General features: G+C 48.0%; 1 protein-coding gene across 2 annotated transcripts in view; it reads right to left on the bottom strand.

Moving 5' to 3' along the window:
* Positions 1–14,602: 14,602 nt before the first annotated feature.
* LOC119965035 (E3 ubiquitin/ISG15 ligase TRIM25-like) overlaps positions 14,603–18,705 on the bottom strand; it is a 31,842-nt gene continuing 27,739 nt past the window's right edge. The window contains exon 6 of one of the 2 annotated variants that reach the window (XM_038795246.1): positions 14,603–16,926. In XM_038795246.1, coding sequence (XP_038651174.1) covers positions 16,409–16,926 — 518 coding nt within the window. In that variant the 3' untranslated portion in view covers positions 14,603–16,408. The remainder of the gene's footprint in view (positions 16,927–18,705) is intronic. The other variant, XM_038795247.1, reaches the window with a different exon arrangement.

The raw sequence follows: 18,705 nt of genomic DNA, 5'->3' as shown, positions 1-18,705 counted from the left end.
GTACATGAAAAATGAAAATCGCTTTCTTGTCACGAGTAGGCTTCAATGAAGTTACTGTGAAAAGCCCCTAGTCGCCACATTCCGGCACCTGTCCGGGGAGTCGGGTACGGGAATCGAACCGTGCTGCTGGCCTGCTTTAAAAGCCAGCGATTTAGCCCAGTGAGCTAAACCATGTGCCAATTATAAGAACTCCTTTGTCCTCGGACTCCCAAAACTCCACTGGTCCGCGCCCCCGTGTGTTCCATGAACCTCCCTTAATTCCCTCGCCACCGCCGACACCCTTGACGACTTAGGACTCGACCTGTCCAAACGTGGATCTAACACCGTGTTGAAATCGTCCCCTATGTGTGTCCAAGTCCGAGATTATTCCTAACACCCGTCTCATAAAGTCCACATTGTTCCAATTTGGGGCATAAACATTCACCAGGACCACTGGCATCCCCTCCAGCTTCCTACTGACCTCCATGTATCTACCCCCCAGATCAGCCACTTCCCTGCCCCATCCACCCCTTCCTCAGCCTCGTCTGATCCCGCAACTTCAGGTGTGTCTCCTGCATGAACACAATGTCCACCATCAAGCTCCTCAGATGCGTGAAAACACATGGACGTTTAACCGGCCCATTCAACCCTGGGACCAGCCTGCCCCCCTCCCTGTGGAACAGCCATACATCTTTTTAAGCGAGTGCCTGGCTACGTCACGCGCCCGTTCAGCCCGCCCCCAGATGTCTGCTGCCATCTCTCCCTTCTCAACTGCGCCACACCAACCACACCCATGTCAGCAACCCTCTCTCCTCCCCCCCAACAACCAAACAAAGAACCAACCCTCCCCCCTCCCCTACACCTTTCTCCTGATAACCCCCACTTTACTCCTGTTAACTAGCCTGCTGAGCTAGCATGTTGGCCCAATGCCTCTGACTTCCCCTCACCTTCCCAGTCCACCCTCCCAACCACCAACAAACAAAGAGAAGCAAAAGGCACACTCACCATCACCGCTCCCCTGTCATAACCTGCCCCAACCCACCCACCCAAAATGCTCCACAATTCACACAGAAATCCTCTCCAAAGTTCAATGTCCTCACTCTCCTCCCATCTCATGGTCCCTCAAAGTCCATCGCCTCCTCTGGTGAGTAAAAGTAAAATTCCTGTTTTTGACGCATCAGCCACAAGCAGGCAGGGTACAAGACCCTGAACTTCACCCTCTTCTTGAAGAGGGTGGCCATTATCTGATTAAACAAGGCCTTCTGCTTGGCCAGCTCTGCACCCAGGTCTTAGTAAATCCGCAGCTCACTCCCTTGCCAGGTGCATTTCTTGGTCTGCCTCGCCCACCTCAAGATCTTCTCTTTATCCAGGAACCGATGCAGCCTCACCACCATCACCTTTGGTGTTCCCCCACCTGCGGCCTTTTTCTCAGTGCCCTGTGCACCCGATCCACCTCGCAGAGCCGGTCAAAGGCCCCCTCCCCATCACGGATGCCAAAAGCCTTGTGGCCCTCGCACCTTTGATGCCTTCAGGGGTCCCACCAATCCTCAGATTCTGCCTCAAAATCCTCCAGTTTCTCTCTCAGCCTTTTCTGGTTGCTCATCACCATCCCCATCTCCGCCTCCAGCGGGGTCAGATGATCCTCAAGCTCCGCCACCAACTCCTCAACCTTCTGGATTGCCAGGCCCTGAGCCTCCTGCCTCTGGTCCAACGGCTTGATTGCTGCCCGAAGCAGCTCCACCACCTTGGACAAATCCTCCAAGGCCTCTTTCCTCTGCTGCTGGAATTTGCCATTTAAAAACTCCACCAGTGGCTGCACTGACCACTGGGAGGACATGCTGCCCCCTTATCCTCTGCCATCTTCACCTGTGCCGCATCACGAAAACTTCTCTGCTTCAACAGCTCTCGCTTTCTCGTGGCAATTCTCGTTTGCTGATCTATACACCAACTTCACCAGAGGAGTATTACCTTCCCTGGGCACTCAGATACCTTTACTCCCAAACACCACAACATTCAGGTGGGGAAGGACCAAAAAAGATTAACCTTGAGCGGAGCCACCAAATGTGTGACCACTTACTCCATGGCTGCCACCGGAAGTCCCCTGCCATGGTTTTATGATTTCTGCATTGTCTCAGTTGGGAACTTACAGGTTTGAGGCCCACTGGTACCCCTTCCAGGACACCATTAATCATGACATACCGTCCCCCTGGGTCTGTAACCACCTTCGTCATCGTGAACTCTGTCCTCTTATTGAACGGTATGGCCACCCCTCAGCCCTTGTCTCATTGCACGATTGGTAAGCCTGTCCCACCCAGCTCTTTCTTACCCTCAGTCGGTCCTTCTCCTTCAGGTGCATCTCTTGGAGGAAAATAGCAGCGGACCTCAGACCTTTCAGATGGGTGAAGACTCTGGATCTTTACACTGGGCCGTTCAGTCCCCTGATGTTCCAGGTGACTATCCTGTTGTTGGGTTTCTGTCCCCCCTCCCCTCCCCCGCCTTGAGAGGTCAACCATATTTATCTTGTGAATGCGCCCCCTGCAATCCATGACTTTCCTTTGTTTGAGGGCCATCAAAGATGGCCGTTGTCACCATACTCATCATGTGGCTGTGCATTTCAAGGTCCCATTGTCCAGGGGCCAGCCAAGATGGGGCCATCCAAAATGGTTGAGCTGATTGCTGTTATTGTGCGGGGTGCAGTGGTTGCTGAGTGAGTGGTTGCTGAGAAGGGGAGTAAATCTTTAAAAAAACTTACTGTTGGGGGTTTCCAGCTGAATCCGGTCAGAGTGAGGACAGAGTGACAGCTGGGTAAGTAGTAAAGATTTCAATTGTTTGCGCTGGCCCATAACAGCTGATTGCTGTTATCGTGCAGGGCGCAGTGGTTGCTGGTTAATTGTTTTATTTTTACCTGTATTTAAGTTGGGTGGTTCCTAAACCCGAGACACTACACTTGTAGTGTCCCCCACCCTTCCACCTCCTCTAACCTAAGGGGTTGAGTGAATATCAGGTAAGCTTTCTTTCTTTTTCTTGTTTTTATCCGCAAGTTATCTAGAGGGGATGGCAGGGAAGGCAGTGCAATGTTCCTCCTGCAGAATGTTTGAGGTGAGGGACGCCGTCAGTGTCCCTGCTGATTTCACCTGTGGGAAGTGCGCCCACCTCCAGCTCCTCAGAAACCGTGTTAGGGAACTGGAGCTGGATGAACTTCATTCGGGAGGCAGAGGTAGTCATAGATAGTAGCTTCAGGGATGTAGTTACTCCAAAGAATCAAGATAGATGGGTGACGGTGAGAGGGGCTGGGAGGAAGCAGTCAGTGCAGAGATCCTCTGTGGTCGTTCCCCTCAGTAACAAGTATACCACTTTATCATAGAATTTACAGTGCAGAAGGAGGCCATTCGGCCCATTGAGTCAGCACCGGCTCTTGGAAAGAGCACCCTACCCAAGGTCAACACCTCCACCTTATCCCCATAACCTAACCCAACACTAAGGGCAATTTTGGACACTAAGGGCAATTTATCATGGCCAATCCACCTAACCTGCACATCTTTGGATTGTGGGAGGAAACCGGAGCACCCGGAGGAAACCCACGCACACACGGGGAGGATGTGCAGACTCCGCACAGCAGTGACCCAAGCCGGAATCGAACCTGGGACCCCGGAGCTGTGAAGCGATTGTGCTATCCACGACCTACCAGGGGTAAGCCACAGTGAATGGATCTCCAGCATGAGTCCGTCCCTGTGGCTCAGAAGGGAAGGAGGGAGAGCAGGAGAGCAATAGTTATTGGGGACTCGATAGCTAGAGGGACAGATAGACGGTTCTGTGGCAACGAAAGAGACTCAGGGATGGTATGTTGCCTCCCGGGTGCCAGGGTCCGTGACATCTCGGACCGTGTTTTCAGAATCCTAAAGGGGGAGGGGGAACAGTCACAAGTCGTGGTACACATCAGTACCAACAACATAGGTAAGAGAAGGGACGGGAATTTAAAACAAGAATTTAGGGAGCTAGGGTGGAAGCTGAGAGACAGGACAAAGCATGTTGTCATCTCTGGTTTGTTGCCGGTGCCACGTGTTAGCGAGTTGAGGAACAGGGAGAGAGTGCAGTTAAACACGTGGCTACAGGAATGGTGTAGGAGGGAGGGTTTCAGTTACTTGGATAATTGGAGCACATTCTGGGGTAGGTGGGACCTGTACAGACAGGACGGTTTGCACCTGAACCAGAGGGGCACCAATGTTCTGGGAGGGAAATTGCTACGGCTCTTCGGGGCCGGGGGGGGGGGTATTAAATTAATTTGTCAGGAGGATGGGAAAACGAGCTGTAGTCCAGAAGCCAGTGTTGAGAGTAGTGAGTTACTGAGGAGGGTATCAAGGTCGCAGGAGTGTACCGGCAGACATGAAGGTGGGTTGAAGTGTGTCTACTTCAATGCAAGGAGCAGCCGGAATAAGACAGGTGAACTTGGAGCGTGGATTGGTACCTGGGACTACGATGTTGTGGGCATTACGGAGACATGGTTAGAACAGGGACAGGAATGGTTGTTGGAAGTTCCGGGTATAGATGTTTCAGTAAGAGTGGGGAAGGTGGTAAAAGAGGTTGAGGAGTACCATTGTTAATCAAGGATAGTTTAACGGCTGGGGAAAGGCAGTTCGAGGGGGATCTGCCTACTGAGGTAATATGGGCTGAAGTTAGAAATATGAAAGAAGCGGTCACCTTGCTAGGAGTTTTCTATAGGCCCCCAAATAGTAATAGAGATGTGGAGGAAGAAATTGCAAAACAGATTATGGATAGGTATGGAGGTCTCAGGGTAGTTGTCATGGGTGACATTAACTTTCCAAATATAGATTGGAACCTCTATAGGTCGAACAGTTCGGATGGGGCAGTTTTTGTACAGTGTGTGCAGGAGGGTTTCCTGACACAATATGTGAATAGGCCGACAAGAGGTGGAGCCACATTGGATTTGGTACTGGGTAATGAACCGGGCCAAGTGTTAGATTTGTTTGTGGGAGAGCACTTTGTAGATAACGACCACAATTTGGTGTCATTCACTATTGCAATGGAGAGGGATAGGGCCATATGGCAGGGCAAGGTTTATGATTGGGGGAGGAGTAATTATGATGCAATTAGGCAAGAATTAGGGAACATAAGATGGGAACAGAAACTTTCAGGGAAAGGCACAAATGAAAAGTAGAGCTTGTTCAAGGAACAAATACTGCATGTCCTTGATAGGTATGTCCCTGTCAGGCAGGGAGGAAATGGCCGTGTGAGGGAACCATGGTTCACAAAAGAGGTTGAATGTCTTGTCAAGAGGAAAAAGGAAGAGTATGTAAGGATGAGAAAACAAGGTTCAGTTGGGTCGCTTGAGGGTTACAAGGTTTCAAGGAATGAGCTAAAAAAAAGGGCTCAGGAGAGCTAGGAGGGGGCATGAGAAGTCCTTGGCAGGTCAGATCAAGGAAAACCCCAAGGCTTTTTACTCTTATGTGAGAAATAAAAGAATGACCAGGGTAATGGTAGGGCTGGTCAAGGACAGTAGTTGGAACTTGTGCATGGAGTCAGAAGAGATAGGAGAGGCGTTGAATGAATACTTCAGTGTTCACCAAGGAGAGGGGCCATGTTTTTGAGGATGAGAGTGTGATACAGGCGGGTAGGCTGGAGGAGGTAGATAAGTAACTGGCTGTCACATAGAAGACAGAGGGTGGTGGTGGATGGAAAATTTTCAGACTGGAGACCAGTTACCAGCATTGTACCACATGGATCAGTGCTGGGTCCTCTGCTATTTGTGATTTTTATCAATGACTTGGAGGAGGGGCCTGAAGGATGGGTTAGTAAATTTGCTGAAGACACAAAGAGTAGTGGTGGAGTAGTGGGATGAGGTGGATGGCTGTTGTAGGCTGCAAGGAGACATTGATAGGACGCAGAGCTGGGCCAAAAAATGTCAGATGGAGTTTAACCCTGAAAAGTGCGAGGTGATTAATTTTGGTAGGAAAATTTTTAATACGGATTACAGGGTCAACGGCAGGGTTCTGAGGAATGTGGAGGAAAAGAGAGATCTTGGGGTTCATGTCCACAGATCTCTGAAGGTTGCCACTCAAGTGGATCGAGCCGTGAAGAAGGCCTACAATGTGTTAGCGTTTATTAACAGGGGGCTTACGTTTAAGAGCCGTGGGGTTATGCTTGAAACTGTACGTGACCCTGGTGAGACCACATTTGGAGTATTGTGTGAAGTTCTGGTCACCTTATTATAGGAAGGATGTGGAAACATTGGAAAGGGTGCAAAGGAGATTTACCAGGATGCTGCCTGGGTTGAGGGATAGGTCTTATGAGGAAAGGTTGAAGGAGCTAGGGCTTTTCTCTTTGGAGCGGTGGAGGATGAGAGGCGACTTAATAGAGGTTTATAAGATGATGATGTGGATAGATAGAGTGGACGTTCAGAGACTATTTCCTCGGGTGGATGTAGCTGTTCCCTCTCCTTGGTGAACACTGAAGAAAAGTATTCATTCAATGCCTCTCCTATCTCTTCTGACTCCATGCACAAGTTCCCACTACTCTCCTTGACCAGCCCTTTTATTCTTTTATTCTTTTATTTCTCACATAAGAGTAAAAAGCCTTGGGGTTTTCCTTGATCTGACCTGCCAAGGACTTCTCATGCCCCCTCCTAGTTCTCCTGAGCCCTTTTTTTAGCTCATTCCTAGCAATCTATTCTCCTGATCCTCTAAGTGTTCCATGGGTCGCCACCAACCTTATCATCTCTGTCTCCAATGAGGCGATCCAGTCGCTCTGATTGGTTGCCGCTTCCTCCAGATCCTTGATTGTTGCTTCCTGCACCTCCAGTCGTCGTTGCGTCTTTTCGAGTACCACCTTGAAGAGGGCCAGGGCATCCACAACTGCTGCCTTCACCGTTGCATCATCTCCAGTTTGATGGCGTCTCTGTGCTTTTGGAGCTTTTGTGATAGGGGTTCCATCCACATCCTTATCAGCTTTATCACCCTTAGTCCGGGATGGACGATCCGCCATGTTCGGCTGCGACCGGCTCCGTCTCACTCCGCATGTTTGTTGTCATCTCTGTCTTCCTTTCCAGACTCTTGCTGATCCTGCCGTCTCTTCGGCTCTTGGAATTATTTGCGGGCATGTCTTGGTAGCTGTGGTGACCTTGAAGGAGGAAGTGTTATTTTTTGCAGGTTTAGTGGCCTATTTCTGGGCTAAAAGTTCCAAATTTCCAGGAGGAGAGCCATCTTTCCTGCATCTGCTAAACCAGGGGTGGGCAAACTTTTCCGTGCAAGGGCCACATTCAGAAATTCACAATTTTAAAGGGCCGCATAGTATATTAAGTAAAATAATTACTTCACCCGGTTATGATTCTGGGCGCCTCATGTAGAACATAGAACATAGAACAGTACAGCACAGAACGGGCCCTTCGGCCCTCGATGTTTTGCCGAGCAATGATCCCCCTACTCAAGTCAACGTATCCACCCAATACCAGTAAGTAACCCAACAGCCCCCCCCCCCCCCCCCCCCCCCCCCCACCACCCCCATTAACCTTAAAAAAAAACATTTTCTTTTTTTTAATGACTTGGTGGGCCGCATAAAGACCTTCGGCCCGCGGGCCGTAGTTTGCCCACCCCTGTGCTAAACACACCCGTCACCGAACGTCCCCTGACTGCAGCTCCAACTAGAACTAGGAGACCAGAGGTAAACACTGCTGTGAGAACAGGTGTGGTGAATGATGTAGATGGGAGGTATGCAGGACTTTTGTCTAAGGAGAAGATCACCCCATTTTCATCAACTGATGTAGCCAAACCCATATCTATTTTAAGGGACACAGGTGCTATGCAAACTCTCTTACTGGAGAGGGATTTGTTTTTCCCTCCAGAGAGTTCAATGAAAGCCATGGTGTAAGTGATTGGGATAAGTGGAGATTATAGAATCCCTACAGTGTAGAAGGAGGCCATTTGGCCCATCAAGTCTGCACCAGCCCTTGGAAAGAGCACCGTACTTAAGCCCACACCTCCACCTCATTCACGTAACCCAGTAACCCCACCCAACCTTTTGGACACTAAGGGGGCAATCCACCTAAACTGCACATCTTTGGACTGTGGGAGGAAACCACAGCACCCAGAGGAACCCCATGCAGACACAGGGAGAAAGTGCAAACTCCACACAGACCGTCACCCGGCTGGAATTGAACTTGGGTCCCTGGAGCTGTGAGGCAGCAGTGCTAACCATTGTGCCACCGTGCTGCCCAATTCCACAAGAGATTATATCCCAGTTCCATTGTATAAAGTACAATTGGAGTGTAATTTATTGTCATGTCCAGTAGTTGTCCATGTGGTTAAGAAGTTACCAGTAGATGGGGAATGATCTGGCAGGGGTGAAGGTTGTAGCTTCACATATGATTACTCAGAGCCTTGAGGTAAGATAATGGAGACAGAAAAGTTGCAGGAGCAGTTTCCAGATATTTTTCTGTCATGTATGGTGATCAGGGCAATGGTTAAACAAAGTTCACCACAATAGCTGTAATTGTAGAATAGCCAAAACTACCCTTGAGGATGAGGCCAAGTCTGAAGAAGTGTTTGGTAGGACTTAATTAATTGAGGCCCAAGAGGCAGACCCAGAGTTACATAGATTAGCACAATTAGTTCTCACACAAATTGAGGCTGAAGGGGTTCTAGAGTATTAAGTTAAGAAGGAGTTCTGATGAAGAAGTGGAGACATCCTCATAGACCTGCTGAGGAGGAGTGAACGGTTGTTCATTTTCATAGTGGTACTTCCCAAATATCATAGTTCTGGAATAGTACAGATAGCACATTACATGCCAATGGTAGGACATGTGGGAATTAGGAAAACATAGGCATCAGTCAACAGGCATTTTACCTGGCCAAGATTGCATAAGGATGGGGTGCAGTTCTGTATAACCTGTCATACCTGCCAGGTAATAGGTAAACTACAACATGGGATTAACCCCTCACCTTTGATACCCATTCCAATGTTTGAAGAACCATTTAGCGGGGTATTGGTAGATTGCGCAAGACTATTGCCTAAAACAAAGACAGGAATCAATACATTTTTACGGTCATGGATATGACCACCCAATTTCCAATATACCTTTGAGAACAATTACAGCTCAGGTAGTAGTGGAAAAGTTGACAGTTTTTTTTACATGTTATGGCCTACCTAGCCTTCGAAATACAATCTGACCAGGGTTCTAATTTTATGTCTCACATTTTCCAGGACACAATCGTAGTTTAGGTATCAAGCAACTAAAGTCAAATGACTATCACCCACAAACTCAGGGAACTTTGGAGATATACCATCAGACTTTCAAAGCCATGATTAGGGCCTATTGCCATGAATGCCCAAGAGATTGGGACAAGGGATTGGATTTTTTACTATTTGCCACCAGGGAATCTCCGAATATATCTTCTGGGTTTAACCCATTTGAATTGGTCTATGGCCATGAGATACGGGGTCCATTAAAGTTAATGAAAGAGAAGTTTCTAAAACAAAAAGACGAATCCTCAATGTTGGATTATGTCCACTTTTCTGAAAGATTCACAGAAGCTTGTCAGGTAGTCCAAGAACATTTAAAAGTTTCGGGAGCGAGAATGAAAATGTGGGCAGACAAACAATGCCAGTTCCAGAACATTCCAAGCTGGAGATGAGGTACTGGTATTATTGCCATTGCAGGATGAACATCTGAAAGCGAAAATCAGCGGCCCCTATAAGGTAGTTAGGAGGGTGAGTAACGTGACTTACCTAATAAATACTTCAGACCAGAGGAAGAAGGACTGATTAGAACATCGAACAGTACAGCACAGAACAGGCCCTTCGGCCCTCGATGTTGTGCCGAACAATGATCACCCTACTCAAACTCACGTAACCCGTATACCCGTAACCCAACAATCCCCCCATTAACCTTACACTACGGGCAATTTAGCATGGCCAATCCACCTAACCCGCACATCTTTGGACTGTGGGAGGAAACCGGAGCACCCGGAGGAAACCCACGCGCACACGGGGAGGACGTGGAGACTCCACACAGACAGTGACCCAGCCGGGAATCGAACCTGGGACCCTGGAGCTGTGAAGCATTGATGCTAACCACCATGCTACCGTGAAGCCCCTGATTGTGAAACATAAATATGTTGGGAAAATACCATCATAGGGAAGAAAATAGGAACGAACAAGTGCATCAGGTTAGTGGAAAAGGGCAGCACGGTGGCGCAGTGGGTTAGCCCTGCTGCCTCACGGCGCCGAGGTCCCAGGTTCGATCCCGGCTCTGGGTCACTGTCCGTGTGGAGTTTGCACATTCTCCCTGTGTTTGCGTGGGTTTCGCCCCGACAACCCAAAAATGTGCAGGGTAGGTCAATTGGCCACGCTAAATTGCCCCTTAATTGGAGAAAATGAATTGAGTATTCTAAATTTTAAAAAAAAAGGTTAGTGGAAAAGGACAGAGATAGTAAGAGTGAGGTACGAGAACAGTGCACTACATTAACTGAACATGATGTTGATGTAAGTGACTCCAACCCGATAAAACAACATCCATATCTACACAACACACAGAAACTAGCTCAGACAGAAGCAGAGATCCAATACAATTGGGTATATTGCGGAAACAAGCAGAAATGGTATGGTCCGCTGATTGCCAAACAGTGTTTGTGAAATTGAGGGCCATATTGGTAAGCAAACCAGTGTTGGCTACCATGGAATTTTCCAAACCCTTTAAAAATGGTCACGGTTGCAGGATGTTTCTGAGAGAGCTCGGCTGAAAATAGACCTTGAGCGAGGAAGGAACTCTCTTGCTCTCTCTCTGCTGAACTAAAAGATTGTTTTATTGTTCTAAAACCAATGAGTGCCTGGCACATCTTTATTACATATTTGAAATGATCTTGAATCTGCAAAGGAAGTATACAGCCTTGCCAGATAAAACTTTCTGAAGTTCAAAAGGAAGAAGCAGTGAAGTGAAAGCTTGGACTCTTGAAAGACCAACTGAAAACCATCTAGTGTTGGGACGCTATCTAATATAATGGGGGTAGAGGTAAAGCTGGACCTAATGGTGGCAATTACTGGGGTATCAGAAGTGCCGGAGCTTCTGGAGGGGAAAGGCCTTTGTCTCTCTAATTGCCTGGGAGGTCGAATACGCCCCGGGGATGGCGGCTTGGCTAGGGGATTTATGCAACTTTCTCTGGTTGGAGAAGATAAAGTTCGAATTGAGGGTGTCAGAGGAGGGGTTCGAGATACAGTGGGGGTTGTTCATGATGCTATTTGAGGAATTGTTCATCATGCGGCGGGGGGGGGGGGAATAAAAGGGGAAAAATTGTACAAACTGTGTACTGTGAGTTTATGTATTTTATGTTTTGCTGCTGTCATATGTGGTTGAAATAAAATATCTTTGAAAAAAAAAACATCCTAGTGCATTTAAAAATGGACAGGGCTTCAGTTCAATTTACAGAATCACTGTCATGGTGCTAAAGAAGGAGACCCAGAACCTCACGAGTTTAGAACATGACCAGAACATGTGCACATGGTTAGCTGGGCCCCTCCCATATAACTCACACTTATCCCCCACTCCCCCATCTCCCACAAACAATCTACTCATCCTGGACCTAGTCCAATGAGCCCGATGCACTATCTTCAACTGTATCAACCCTAATGTTGCTCACAAAGATGTGGCTTTCATCCTCCACAGAGCTTTGCACCACATTCTCCAATTCCATTCTCCAATTCCAACACCAACTCTTCCTCCCATTTGGCCTTGACCCTCTCCACTGACACTACGTCCTCCCCCATGATCCTTCCATTAATCCCTGAGGTACTCCCCTTCTCCATGCCTGCAAGTGACAAAATCCTCTCCAGCAACGAGGATGGAAGCACCACAGGGAATATAGGAAATGCCTTTTTCACAAAACTGCGAACGTGTCGATACCTAAATGTATCCAACTGCAAAAGCCTAAATTACTCTGACAACTCCTCCCAGCTCGCAAAACACTCCTCCAAAACTAAATCCTTCATCACTTCCACTCCCTTCTCCTCCCATCCCCTAAACCTGATATCCAACCTCTCTGGCTCAAACGTGGGGCTGGATTCTCTGTCTGGTTTTACGACCAGAAAGTCGGTGACACCCCACTCCGATCCACCGCCCTGTGGGTGGCCAGCAGCCACGCAGCGTAATTTGTAATTTACCTGCGGATACGGCCGCAGAATGGCCGGGTCCGTGGGCCCACATGCGCACGGCAGCGGCTGCACTGTACAGCATGGCACCGGCCGTGTGCGGACCCGGCCTGCCAAAAACTGCCCCCTGTAATCCCCCTCGCCATCTCTGGACTACCCCCCACCAGCCCCCGCCGAAGCCCCTCCTGCCAGCGGAACGGCTCCCCCTGACTATGGTGACCCTAGGCACAGTCCACAGCTGCCATGCGAGGTCGCCGAACGGTATGAGCACACGCAAGCGACGCTGTCGAGGACCCGGTCCATTGGTGGCGGAGCATCGGGGGAGGGCCTCAGGTGACGTCCTGAGGCCGTCCATACGGCGTGCGGCGTACTCTTTGAATATGCCATTTTTGAGGGGGCGGAGCTCAATTCCCAGATTCCACCGTAACGTGGATTTCCGGCCGATAGCCGAATGCGATTTCGGCGTCGGTGATCGGAGAATCCCCATGGTTTGCACGAATCAGCTTCGATACCGTCCTAATTTAAAGTACTGCCAAAATTGTCTCTATATCTTCAGTGTGGAGACCACCACAAGGTTCGCTGAATATTTCCCAGAAGAAAACAGCAGAGAGGTCATCACTAATGCTGTCGACCCCGATCTTCTTCGCACCCACACAGCCTCAGGATCCTCACACTATCCCAGCTCCTTCTCTGGATTCAACGCCCAGTGATAATATATCAAGTTTGGCAACACCACGACCACTGACTGCCAGTCTCTCTGAAGGAATGTCTGCTGAATCCTAGCTACTTTACCCACCCAAATAAAAGGTGACGTCAATCTCCCAACTCCCCGAAGATAGGACTTAAAAAAAAAAATTTAGAGTACCCAACTTTTTTTTCCCAATTAAGGAGCAATTTAGCGTCGCCAATCCATCTACCCTGCACATCATTGGGTTGTGGGGGTGAGGCCGTGCAGACAGGAAGAGAATGTGCAAACTCCACATGGACAGTGACCCGGGGTTCTGGAGTGGGGTCACTGGAATACTTACCACCTACCACTTACCACCTACCTCCAAAGTCTTATCCACCAGCCTTTGCCGTTCCTACCTGGCCTCCCTATCCACCTGTGTCTTATGTACGATTATCTCCCCTCTCGCCACTGCCTTCAAGGCCTCCCACCGCACCAAGGGTGATACCTCCCCATGTTTGTTCAACCCCACATACTCAATCACCCTTGCCATCTTCACACAAAATCCCAAATCCGCCAAAAAACCTACATCCAAACTCCATGCCGGTTGCTGAACTAGCCCCCTCTCCAAGACCACATCTACCAGTTGCGGAGCATGATCCAAAATAACTATGGCGGCATGGTAGCACAGTGGTTAGCACTTCTGCTTCACAGTGCCAGGCACCCGGGTTCGATTCCCGACTTGGATCACTGCCTGTGTGGAATGTGCACGTTCTCCATGTGTCTGCGTGGGTTTCCTCCGGGTGCATCCGGTTTCCACCCACAAGTCCCGAAAGACATGCTTGTTAGGTGTATTGGACATTCTGAATTCTCCCTCAGTGTACCCGGAATGTGGCGACAAGGGGATTTTCAAAGTGACTTCATTGCAGTGTTAATGTAAACCTACTCATGACACTACTAAAGATTATTATTATTTTTCTGCATTCTTCACCCCTGGCAGCCAAGACCTCCCCATCAAGAAAAGGTCAATGCACGAACACATGTTATGCAAAAACCACCACGGATCCACACCACCCATCTCCTTCATAAATGCCATCAATACTTTTGCTACCCCCGAAGGGGCCAACGGCTTTGGCTTAGACCAGTCCAACTTAGGGTTCAGATCTCCAACCAAAACCAACTGGTGTGTGTCCAAGTCTTGTATGTCAGCCAACATCCTCTTCCTGAATGCTACATCATCCCAATTTGGAGCGTACACCTCAGGTCAGCCATTTCCATCACGAGGGACTATCCCTCCATCTTCCATATTCCTGAAATCAGAGCCCACCCAAGATGGCGTTCAGCCCCACCCAACGGATGGGACAAAGAATAACTCCCAGTCACCGTCAGCAATCTTCCCCTCCCTCCTCCCCTATCCCAGAAATCCCCCAGCAACTTCCTCTTGAACCAACATCTCTTTCCACCATCACCTTCCCTCCACATTTCACACCTTCTAGGCTCATCTAAACCTGCCTAAACAGGTCCAGCAAGCCACAGCCCCTCCCCCATCTCACTCCTGTTCACCAGCCAACCTCAACTTGCTAGCAAGGTAGCCCCCCCCCCCCCCCCCACTGCCAGAGCCCACTTCACATAAGTAAACAACAAAAGAAAGAAACCAAAACCCAAGCCACCAAACCCCAGAGTCGAAACTCCCCCACTCCCTCCATCAACCCTGAAATGACCAAACATCCCCCCCCTTACCCCCAGCCATATACGCCCTCAAAACCAAAAACAACCCAGAAAGAAAGAAAAAAACCACACAAATTGCAATTGACAACAACTCTATACAAAAAAGGGGAAGGGGAAAAAAAGAGAACTTCAACAAAACACACAACTTTACAACAACGTTCCCATACAAATCCATCCCAACTACCAGCAAAGTCCCATTCAAAGTGTCTCAGTTCAGTCCAAGTAAGTCCTTGAGCTTACGAAAAGCTTTTGTTTCTTCTGCTATCTCGAAGAAATGGTCTTGGAAATTATGTGTGACTCTCAGCCTTGAAGTGTACACTACACCAAAATGCATGCCAGTTATAGAGTGCTGACTACACCCTGTTAAAGGCCGCACGCCTCCTGGCTAATTCTGCCACGACATCCTGGTACATACGAATATTGCTGCCCTCACACCGCACCTCCTGGTTCTCCTTGGCCCACTTCAGGACCCTCTCCTTCGTCCAATAACTGTGACAACATACTATCACTCCTCGTGATGGCTAATTCGTCCGTGGCTTCGCCCGGAGGGCCCTATGGGGGGAGCCTGATCCTCCTCCTCTATCAATTTTGTAAACACCAACGTAAAATACTGAATCGGCCTCAGGCCCTCCACCCCCTCAGGCAATCCCACGGTCCTGAATTCTGCCGCCTCAACCTATTCAAGATTTTTGACCTTAACCTTCAGATCCCTTGTTCCTGTCCTCCATTCTCTGCAGCTCGGTCACCATGTCGCTACAGTGTCTCCTCCACACCTACAGTACCTCAACTTGATCAAGCACTGTCTCCGAGGTCTTCCCCAATGCCTCCTTTATCGGGACCAGTGCGTCCTCCACCAACCTTTTGAGAGTCTCCATCATCTCCCACCTTTGCCTTTCAAAATGCTTGCTGAGTTGCCTTTCGAACTCGACAGCCATTACCTCCATCAGCTTATCCATTGTAATAGATGTGGTCCCACCTGAGGAGCTTGCCTCTGCAGTCTTCAATACACCGGAATCCACACCTTGCTCAGCTCCTCAGGAGGATTCCCGCTCACACCTTTCTTCTGAATAATCTTTCTTGCATTTTTTGACACCTTCTTGCAAAAGACTCTCAACTGATTCGAAACTGGTCACCAATTATGGTCAAAAATCAAGGACTCTAACGGGAGCTAACTTACATATGACCTCCTTCTACATGTCACCACCAGAAGGATATCGGAGATCTTTTATATTTTTCACTTTATCATCAATCTTTCTTCCCTCTCCACCACCCTTTCCCTCTGTATTGCCTTTGCGTCTGTCTATGTGTTTGGGTGTATGTTTGTGGGGAGTGGGGTGGGTTGGGGTAGGGATATTAGGTAATTAGTTACATTTTTGTCAGTTTAATTATATTGCTGTTAAAGAATAAATAACAGGTAATTTGTGTTAAATTTCCAAACCTGGTGACTGCAGTTTATTGGGCTCAGCCAAGGACCTCGGGTATTTTAAAATCAAATCTAATTTCACTTGTTTTGTGACTCTGGATCAAGTGGGTCTAGAAGTGACCCAGCACTAGCCCAGGGGGTCGTGAAATATATGTTGAGAACGGCAGAGCAAGCCCTAAGCCCCATATTCCGATGATTCACTACTGAGATTGGTATTACATCAATGGTACAATAAAAGAAGAAAAATGATACAACTGAAGTGGACAATCAATTAAAACACTAAAATTTGTAACAGCCCCCCAAAAGCAGCTGTTTTTCATGTTAGTAACAGACACCAAAACAGATCCCGTGGATCCTTAAAAGCTACAAAAACATCAAGTTCTCCAGGAATAAAATCAGGGACCCCACACCCAGAGGTTACATCAACCAGCGTTACCAAATCTCATATCAGGATCAGTTCAGTTCAACAGTTTGTGGGATTTGCCCCTACAATAAAATGCAGGAAAGACGGGTTCAGTGAATGTGGTTTGAAATGTGTGCAAATGTATCAGTGAGTCAGTGACCTGGTAAAATGACAAAGACCCAGCCTCATAGTCCAACAGGACTCGCATTCTCCTGATAGAGGGGTTCAGTGATAGATTAGTGAACTGGGAATTGTGCCGGGCTTTGGAAGAAAAACCATTAAAACATACACACCAGGATTTGTTATTATTCCCAAGAAGAGACTTTTCTCCCTCCCTCTCTATGCTTCCACACACGATCCCCATTCCCCAGCTGTTCCCATCCGTCTCCACATCCCAGAAATGGGATCCTGAGGAGAAGCTCTGGGAGCAGAGAACTTGGGGGTAGATTTTAAACCTTTCTGATTGAGGTGGCTGAGGCTGTTTCTGTTCTGTCCAAGTTACTGATTGTAGATCATCAGACAAAATCAATTTCCAGTTTGCTGTCTTTGGATCCAGGCTCAATGATCTTTTTCCTAGAGAGGAGAGAAGAAATTGGTCAGACAGGGTTATTGCACTCAGATCGATGATTGACAGCTACAGTGCAGAAGTACACAAGCCCCTGACACTGCACACATGTTCTCAAAGACACAATACAGGGAATTCACCGGCACACAAAATATTCTACAGCTTCACAATTACAGCTCCACAATATAGGCACTGACTGTGCTGGGCATACACAGCTGTGTGTCCTGGGCTTTCTCCCTGCTGTTACTGTCCCATTCTGAGTACATCTCAATTAAGGCAACCATCAGTTTACAATTACTATAACATCTTGCATTTATTTACATAAATAGCATTTTACAGGAGCAACAAAACAAAATCTGATGCTGAGCATATACCATAGAATCCCTACAGTGCAGAAGGAGGACATTTGAACCATCGAGTCTGCACCAACCCTATGAAAGAGCACCCGCCCTAGGCCCACTTCATCGCCCTATCCCATAACCCCACCTAACCTGCACATCTTTGGACTTCTTTGAATAGGGATCTAATAGGGCAGATAACGATAGCTAAGTCAATAATGAAGGTTAGAAAGAGTGCCTCAAGTAGAGAAAGAGAGGTAGAGTAGCTTAGGAGGGAAATTCCTGAATGTAGGCCCTTGACAACTGATGACATGGCCACCAATGGTGGAGCAATGCAAACGGGATATACAAGAGGCCAGAATTAGATGAGCGCGGATATCTTTTTTTAAAATTTAGAGTGGCCGATAATTTCTTTTCAATTAAGGGGCAATCCAACTACCTGTGCATCTTTTAGGATTGTGGGGATGAGAACCACGCAGACACGGGAGAATGTGAAAAATCTACACGGACAGTGACCCGGGGCCGGGATCGATCCCGGGCCCTCGGCGCCATGAGGAGGCAGTGCTAACCATTGCATCACTGTGCCGCCCATAACATGGGCATCTTAGAGATTTAGAGGTTTGTGGAGGAGATTACAAAGATGTGGAGGGACTAGACCATGTAAGGATTTGAAATAAAGAATGACAATTTTAAAATGAATAAAATTAACGAGGCCAATGTAGGCCACTGAGCACATGGAGTGGTGGGTGAACATGACTTACTGCAAGTTAAGATAAGGCAGCAAAGTTTTGATAATCTCAAAACCAAAGATGGTACAGTCTGGGTGGCTCGCCAGGTGTGTGTTGGAACACAAGCCAACAATGATTTGGATGAGGGTTTCAGCAGTGGATGAGCTGAGGTAACGGTGGATTTAGGTAATGTTACAGGGGTTGAAATAGGCAGTCTTAGTGATAGTGTGGGTGTGTGATCAGAAGTTAATACGATACCAAGTTTGCAAACAGTCTGGTTTAGCCTCAACAGTTGTTAGGGAGGGGGATGGAATCAATAGCTAGGGAACAGAGTTCATGGCAGGGACTGAGTGAAAGAGTTTTGGTCTTCCCAATATTTAGTGGGAAACATTTCTGTTCTTCAGTATCAGATGTTGGATAAGCACTCTGTTAATTTAGCACCAGTAAAGGCGTGTTCAGGGTAAGGTAGAACTGGGTATCGCAGTATACATTTGAAATCTCATTCTGTCATTCAGATGATATGTGAACGACAAATCCTTTTGGACTCCAGAGGTAATGAGGTAGGAAGATAAACCATTCAAAGTGATTCTTTGGCTATGACTGGATCACTAAGAATGGAAGTGGGTGAGGTCAGCCCTATCCAACTGGATGGCAATGGTGTTGAGAGGCGTTGTTGCGGTTAACCATGCCAAAAGCTGCAGAAAGATCGAGAAGGATGATA

Source organism: Scyliorhinus canicula, chromosome 4 (assembly GCF_902713615.1).
Source record: "Scyliorhinus canicula chromosome 4, sScyCan1.1, whole genome shotgun sequence".
Classification (NCBI taxonomy): domain Eukaryota; kingdom Metazoa; phylum Chordata; class Chondrichthyes; order Carcharhiniformes; family Scyliorhinidae; genus Scyliorhinus; species Scyliorhinus canicula.
This window is presented reverse-complemented; position numbering and strand designations above follow the sequence as displayed.